Genomic DNA, 7,886 nt, shown 5'->3' on the forward strand with positions numbered 1-7,886 from the left:
ATTAGTACCAAGTTTAACTGAAGACTAACTTCTTTGCTGAGCTCCTATTTCTATATTCCCCTTCTTTCATTGCTACTTGAATTACCTTTTTTTTAAAATTGGAGGTTAATTGCTTAACAGTGTTGTGTTGTTTTCTGCCATACAACAACGTGAATTAGCCAAAAGTATACATATATCCCTTCCCTTCTGAGCCTCCCTCCCACCTCTGCCCCATCCCACCCTTCTCTGTTGCCACAGAGCGCTGAGCTGAGCTCCCACTAGCTCTCTGTTTTATACATGGTAGTGTATATATGTCAGTGCTCCTTTCTCAGTTCATCCCACCCTCTCCTTCCCCTGCTGTGCCCACAAGTCCGTTGTCTGTCTGTGTCTCTGTTCCTGCCTTGCAAATAAGTTCATCAGTACCATTTTTCTAGATTCCATACATATCCACTGTTTGTTTTTCTCTTTCTGATATACTTCACTCTGTATAACAGGCTCCAGATTCAAGTAACATGTTCACTTCAGAATTCTTGACTTTCATTTCCCTTCCCACAAAACTCTACTTCTCGGTCTCATTAATGGTTACCAAGTTGCTCAGACTCAAAACCTAAAAGCTAGCCAGTTCCTTTTTTCTCTCACTTTTCATAACCAATCTGTCAAATTCTGTCTGCTCAAATTCTGAAATCTCCCTAGAATTTATCAGTTTATCTTCATCATCATTGCCACCATTTTGTTTCCTAGATTCTTACCCATTGTCCCCTAAGAAGACTTCATGTGACAGTTGGAATGGTCATTTTAAACAAATTTGCTTACGTTACATTCCTCCTTTAAGACTGCTTGATACCTTCCAGTGGATTTTACTGTAATCTGTACTTACCTTTGCCTGTGTCCCCTGAATCAGAGGTCAGCAGACTTTTCTGTAAAAGGCAAAAGAAATAGGGATTTCCCTGGTGGTCCAGTGGCGAAGACTCCACACTTTAAATGCAAGGGGCATGGATTCAGTCCCTTGTTGAGGAACTAGGATCCCACATGCTGCATGGTACAGCCAGGAAAAAAAAAAGGCAAAAAAAAAAGTTTGTATTTTAGGCTTTGTGGGCCATGTGTCTTGTGTCACAGCTATCCAGATCTCCCATTGTAGTACAGAAAAGGCCATAGACAATCTGTAAACAAATTTGTATGACTGCATTCCAATAAAACTATTCACAAAAACAGGGCAGACCAGATTTGGCCCACAGGCTGTAGTTTGACAACTGTTGGTCATTAACTGTTGCTTGACCTCATTTTTTCCTAGTCTTTCTCTACTTGCAAGACGTGCTGCTTCTTTTCATTCTTAAAACACACCAAGTCTTTTCCTTTTTATAGTCTGTAATCAGCTTTCTCTCTGCATAGAGTACTCTTCCTGGGACTTTGATAGGTCATTTCTCAGTTGATGTTACTGTTCAGTCGCCAAGTCGTCTGACTCTTTGCAACCTCATGGACTGCAGGACTCCAGTCTTCCCTGTCCCTCACTGTCTCCCAGAGTTTGCCCAAGTTCACATCCATTGTATCAGTGATGCCATCCAACCATCTCATCCTCTGTTGCCCACTTCTCCTTCTGCCTTCAATCTTTCCCAGCATCAGGGTCTTTTTCCAGTGAGTTGGCTGTTTGTATCAGTTGGCCAAAGTATTGGAGCTTCAGCATCAGTCCTTCCAATGAGTATTCTCAGTATTTCTCAATATTCAAGTCTTTACTCATATGTTATCTCCTGCAACTCTTCTGCCCCACCCTGTCTAAAAGAATCACCATATACCATCTCCCACTTGACCCTCTTCACACTGTTTTCTTCAAGGTACTTGTTACTGCTTATAATTCTGTTGTTTTCCTGTTTATTTTTCTTCACCCTTAAGAACATAAGCTCCATTAGAACAGGGACCTTATCTGCCTTGTTCATATCTGTATTTCTATACTTACATGAGTTATTAACTCATAGTCAAAACATAATTATTTATCAAATGATTTCATTTTTATGCATATAAATTTTGTGACTTTTGAATTTATAACAATATTGTAAAAAATAGATCTGGCATGTTTAGAGGGAAATTAGTTTAGGAAATGTTCAAATTTTCTTTTTCTAAGCAATACTGACTCTTTTTTTTCTTTTTTTGGGGGGTTGTGAATATAGATCTGAAGAGGAATGACTATACACCTGATAAAATAATATTTCCTCAGGATGAGCCTTCTGATTTGACTCTTCAGCCTGGAAATTCCACCAAAGAATCAGAATCAGCTAATTCTATTCGTCTGATGTTATAATATTACTGAATCATTGGTTTTGATTACACCTCACAAAAATGTTACTGTGTCACTTTTCCGTTAGGAGGAAATTGTTTGATAATACAGCAAAGTGTGTGCTGAATCTTGCACAGTTAAAAGGTCAATATTCTTTTGGCTCGATTAAACTAGTCAGTCAAGAACTCCCTATATGATACAGCTGGCAGCTGTTAAATTTTAAAGGTAAAGAAAAATTAGTATTTATAACCTTTTAAAGGGCTCTTTTTAACAGAATTTCATTTGACTTTGTTCTGATGAGGGTAATAACCCTCTCTTTGTGTGGTGCAATACCATTAACCAAAGTTAGGTGTCTGTGCAGATTTTATTGGCAGCTGGTTTACTGCCATTCAGCTAGTGAAATGAAGAAGTCACCCAGTCTTTTGGTTAAATGGCAGTCAGATGTCTTCCTCAGTGTATTTTAGTGTGTTCAGTGATAATGTCACTAGGCCCACCTAGATCCTTGTTGGCCATGGGAAAAGAGAAGGCTTGTTATATAATTCTAGATCTACAGGGATATAGGAAGCCCAGGCTGAAAACCGTTTTCTAAGAGGGACTTTATGAATCAGGGTTAGGCTCCTATTTAAAAGATAGAGCCAGTTTTTTGTTAAATAGAGCCCAAATTGTGCAAAAGTATAATTTTTTTTTAAAACATTGTTTTCTCAAGTCATTGTTAACTAGAAGAAAGCCATGTTAGATTGCTATAACCTAAATATATCAAAGGAAAAATTTAACTCACTGTTCAAGAGAAGTTACCTTGCAAGAAAAGTTTAAGTGCTTTTTTCCTATCATATATATATAGTGACAACTTGGAAGTTACATACTTCTCAAAAGATTTTATTGACCAGTATATCAAATCAGAATGTAAACATGAATTCTTGCATATATTTAAAATTGTGTAGGAACATTTGAACATGAATATTGTTTGTGGTACTTAAGAAATTGAATTGGATTATCATTATGTGATGTTGGGAGATTGCAGTGCAACTTTATGCCAATAAAATGTAATTTAATTGCCCCAGATATTGTTGAATGCTCAACAGTAAGAAAAGCTTTTCATCTGTCTAAAGTTCTGTGCTTTGATTTTTTTTTTCTTTCTTTTTTTTCCCCCCTAGGTACTAATTTTAATTTTTATTTGGGAGGGAGCAGTGTAAATCTTACTTGTATTCAGTAGTGTATCTCATAGATACAGACAAGGCAAAAAGAGATAAGCTGTTCAAATAGTGTTTGATGAGGGGGGAGAAAGAAAATGTATTAAAAATATACTATATACATTTTGTATATCATTAAATCTTTAAAAGAAATTAAATAAATTTATTCTTGTTTACAGATGTTTTACTGAGTTTAATCATTCTGAAAAATAGTGTTTTCAGTGTTAATTTTTTCATAATATCAATTTGTTTTTTAATGAACCATCTTGTACACCTGTGCTTTTTGATCTCCTGTACAGTGTTTAAAATGATCTTGATTTCTTTCTATGTCTTTATTTTTGGATCTGTTTCTTGTTATGTCAAAAAACAGGGATATGGGTTCTTTACTTATATTTAATTTTTTGTTGATTATATCCACATGATAACAGTAATTGAACATTTATTTAGTAGTTAATATGTATCTGATATTATGCTAAATACTTTACATATATTAACCCATTTAATCCTTAAAACAACCTTATGAAATAGGTGTTACTGTTATCCTGTTATCAGCATAGCAGGATAACAAGGCATTAAGTAAAGTAACTTTTCTCAGATTCTTATATTTAGTAAGGAGTAGCACTAGGATTTGAACCCAAACAGGCTTTTATCTACATTCTTCAGCCCCATGGTATATTGACTTTCAAGTATAATGACTACTGATGATTTCTGTACCAATTCCTAGTCACTTTTCAGAAACAAATCTATTCATTAACTTTTTTGACTTAATTCTAGAAAGTAACAGTTTACCTGAAAACTGCATTTCTCGAGTGTTGTTTTTAGATTACTCAAGTTCATCATTATTACTCCATGGTCTAAAAGTGTCATTTGCTTTCATCTCTTTGATACTTCTTAGTCTCATCCTTCTCAGAACAGAACTCCACCTCTTTACCAAATTACTTCATAAAACATCTTCTGCAAGTGTTCTCTAATAATATGCCTTCCTCAGTGTGGTGGTGTATGTGAGCTACTATTATTTTAAAAGTAATGCATGTTGATTGTATTGGGACATATAGAAACAATTTTAAATGTAAGCAAAAATATAAAATTACCCTCCTTTTCCACCTTTAGGTTGAACTATGTTGTTTTCATAGTCACTGTCTGTCTTTGTACCCCTATTAGACTGTACAATTCACAAAGGAAAAGAGACCCCTAAAATTTTTCACTCCTTTAACACCCCTTCCCTACCTTGTATACTGCATGCTTTGTGATAGACATTCCATAAAATTATGAGTTTTTAAATGTTTTTCTACAGTATCGAAATTTCTCTAGGAAGATGGATCAAAATGATAAAATCTTATGTATTTAAGCAGACAGTCAAGGCAAGAGCACCCAATAAATAGCTGTTATCACTTACAGGATAGATCACATTAATTATTTGCAGGAGGGAGATGTATCTATGAGCAGGGATTTTTGTGATCCTCCTCATTTATCATACCTGTTCTGATTGTTTCCTAGGTAGTTTTCACACAAGGCATCTGTCTTTGAGGAACCCAGATATTCAGATCTGTCACAATTATCATGTAGTTACATAAAAACTCAGTAATTACGTATTAGAGTAAAGCTGTACAACCACTGTGTGTCTCTCTCAAAATTAGATTGTCTGTGTTACCAACTAAGAGATGTCTTATTTTTGTATTTCCCTTAGAGCCTTGCTGGAGCTTGTAGCAAACAAAATATAGGTACTAAATAAGTACGTGTTGAAGAAGTACCACAGAATATTTTCAACATTAGATGATCTGTGAGCTTTTTCTTAGAAAAAAATTCCAGGTAAGGTTCTGATTCTCTCCAGAATATGTTTTCCTTCTAGGTTTATTGGAATTCCTCAAAGCAGAGTTTCTTCTTGGGGTCCTTGATTCTACTTTAGTGAATATGAGAGGGCCTGGGAGAGAGGGTATGGTTATTCTTCAGAAAAGTTACAATACATATACCAGTTTACAATAAACAGCACCTTTTAGTAGGGTACTTTCTTTAATGCACTGTCCTAACCCACAGTTAGCACTTGCCTGTTTTTTACTTGGAATTTCTATGAAGTCCTGAATTATGAAACTTGACTTTCACTTTAAATGTTTTAGTATGTATTTCTAAAATACCAAAACTATAGTATCTTCACATCTGAAAATTTAACAGTTATTTAATATCAGAGAATGTAATCATTCTCAACAAATTTTTTAAAATAGTTTGCTTGAATCAGGACTCAGATAAGCTTCATATATTGCAGTTGCTTGATTTGTCTTTAAAGCCTCTTTTAATGATATAAGTTTCTGCTTCCACTTTCTTTTTTTTTTCCAGTTTATTTTTTGAAGAACCAGCTCTTTTGTTCTAAAAAGTTTCCCACATAAAAGGTTTTGTTGATTATTTACGTAGTTGTCATTTTATGTTTCCTGTTCAGTCCATAAACTAGTTGTTACGTATAGAGACTTGGTCACATTCAAGATTGATTCTCTGACGAGAATGCTTCACTAGTGGTGGTGTGTACTTCCACTAGGAAACACAGGTCTTACTGTCTTTTGGGTGGTCATTGCCTAGATATCTTCAATAGATCAGTGGTTCTCAGTGTGGACCACAGCCCCTGATATTCCCTGTGACACTTTCTTTGGCCTACAAGGTCAAAACTTCTCATAACTGTAAGTTATTATTTGTCTTTTTCAGTGTGTTCAAAGTTTTATTATTGTGGCAAAATCATTGATGGGTAAAAATGCTGCTTACCTTAGCATGAATCAAGGAAGTAGCACCAAACTGAACTAGTTGTTTGTTACAGTCTTCACCATCATGCCAGTTTTTTTTAAAATCCATTTCATTTCAAATGTCACTGATGAAGGAATAAGTTAATTTTTAATTAATTTTGACCTTAAAACATGCCTTTAATATTCTGTGGGGCCAAATGAAAAATAGGCATAAAGTACTTTGCTTCATAAGGAAATGTGATGATTGTTTTAGGGAAAGGCAATTATGCAGTTGTGTGTTACAAACTGGACTAATCATGTTTTTCATTGAACATGTCTGCTTGGAAGAATAACAGACAAACCAGGGTTCTCCACACTTGAGTGTTTGGTAGAAGACTAACAGTACTTACTAAAATTTGAGCTTTCAAAAATAAATAAGTAGATAAATAAAAATAAAATAAAATATGAGCTTTCAAGAGAAAGTTGCAGTTTCGGACAACTTGCCTCTTAACATGTTAGCATGACAACATCCCGATACTTTTCCAATAAAATCAGTGCTGATTTAACAATTTATTTTTTATGGTGTATAAAGAATCATGTTAATGTTTGGATAATCTGTGAAACAATCAGTATTCTCCGATGCTCTCTGCATGGATTACAAAATGGTCCATGAGTGGAAAAGGGAGTAAAACTCTAGCAGGGGAGAAGTTTACAGAATTCCAGATTCTACACTGCAGCTGACCTTTAGAAAACCACTGTATGTCCATTTTGGTATTGTTTCAAATATGAATATCCATGTGTTCAGTCATGGCTGACTCTTTGTGACCCCATGGACTCTAGCCCGCCAGGCTCCTTTGTCCATGGAATTTTCCAGGCAAGAATACTGGAGTGGTTTGCCGTTTTCTACTCCAGTGAATATCCATGGCTATCTAAAAAGGCTATTAAAATGTTCCTTCCCATACAAAACTAGATAAATGAAGACAATGTATTGTGGCATATAGATTAATAAAATAGAATTGAGAGTCCAGATATTTGTGGTTAATTGATTTTCAGCAAAGGTGCCAGAGCAGTTTGATGAGGGAAGAACAGACTTTTCATGAAATTGTTTTGGGACAACTAGATACCCACATGCAAAAGAATGAAGTTGAACCCATACCTCACATCATATACAAAAGTAAACCTAAAATGGATTGCAAACCTGAACTTCAGAGCCTAAATCTTGAAACTCTTAGACAAAAACATAGGGGTAAATTTTTGTGACTTTGTATAGATGATGGTTTCTTAGATATGACACCAACAGCAAAGGCAATGAAAGAAAAAATGGACAAATTGAGATTCATCAAAATTTTTTAAATTTTGTCCTTCGAAGTACACAGTCTGCAGTGAAAAGACAACTCTTAAGGTGGGAGAAAAATTTTGCAAGTAATGTATCTGATAAAGGACTTGTGTAAAGAACTAAAAGCACAACAATAAAAATATAGCTCATATGACAAGGCAGTTTTCATCTTTGGTGTATGTTTATACTCAAAAGAAATGGAAATACCTACACAAAGCCTTGTATATGGATGTTCATAGCAGTTACTGATAATAGCGAAAAAGTGGAAACAACACACATGTCCATTAGATGAGTGGATTAATAAAATATGATATATCTAAAAGAATATTCTCTGGCTATAAAAAGGAAGTAGTGATATATCCTACAACATCCCTTTCAGTTCTGGAGCTGCTGTGTATGCACGCAAA

The 7,886-nt window shown here is 34.9% G+C and overlaps 1 protein-coding gene across 1 annotated transcript in view; it reads left to right on the forward strand.

Moving 5' to 3' along the window:
* The window catches only part of TRPM7 (transient receptor potential cation channel subfamily M member 7), a 101,733-nt gene extending 98,117 nt beyond the window's left edge, over nt 1-3,616 (forward strand). The window contains exon 39 of the mRNA XM_020895842.2: nt 2,142-3,616. Within this exon, the coding sequence (XP_020751501.2) occupies nt 2,142-2,272 (131 nt within the window). The 3' untranslated portion in view covers nt 2,273-3,616. The remainder of the gene's footprint in view (nt 1-2,141) is intronic.
* Nucleotides 3,617-7,886: the final 4,270 nt, after the last annotated feature.

This window comes from Odocoileus virginianus, chromosome 6 (genome assembly GCF_023699985.2).
Source record: "Odocoileus virginianus isolate 20LAN1187 ecotype Illinois chromosome 6, Ovbor_1.2, whole genome shotgun sequence".
In the NCBI taxonomy this organism is placed as follows: domain Eukaryota; kingdom Metazoa; phylum Chordata; class Mammalia; order Artiodactyla; family Cervidae; genus Odocoileus; species Odocoileus virginianus.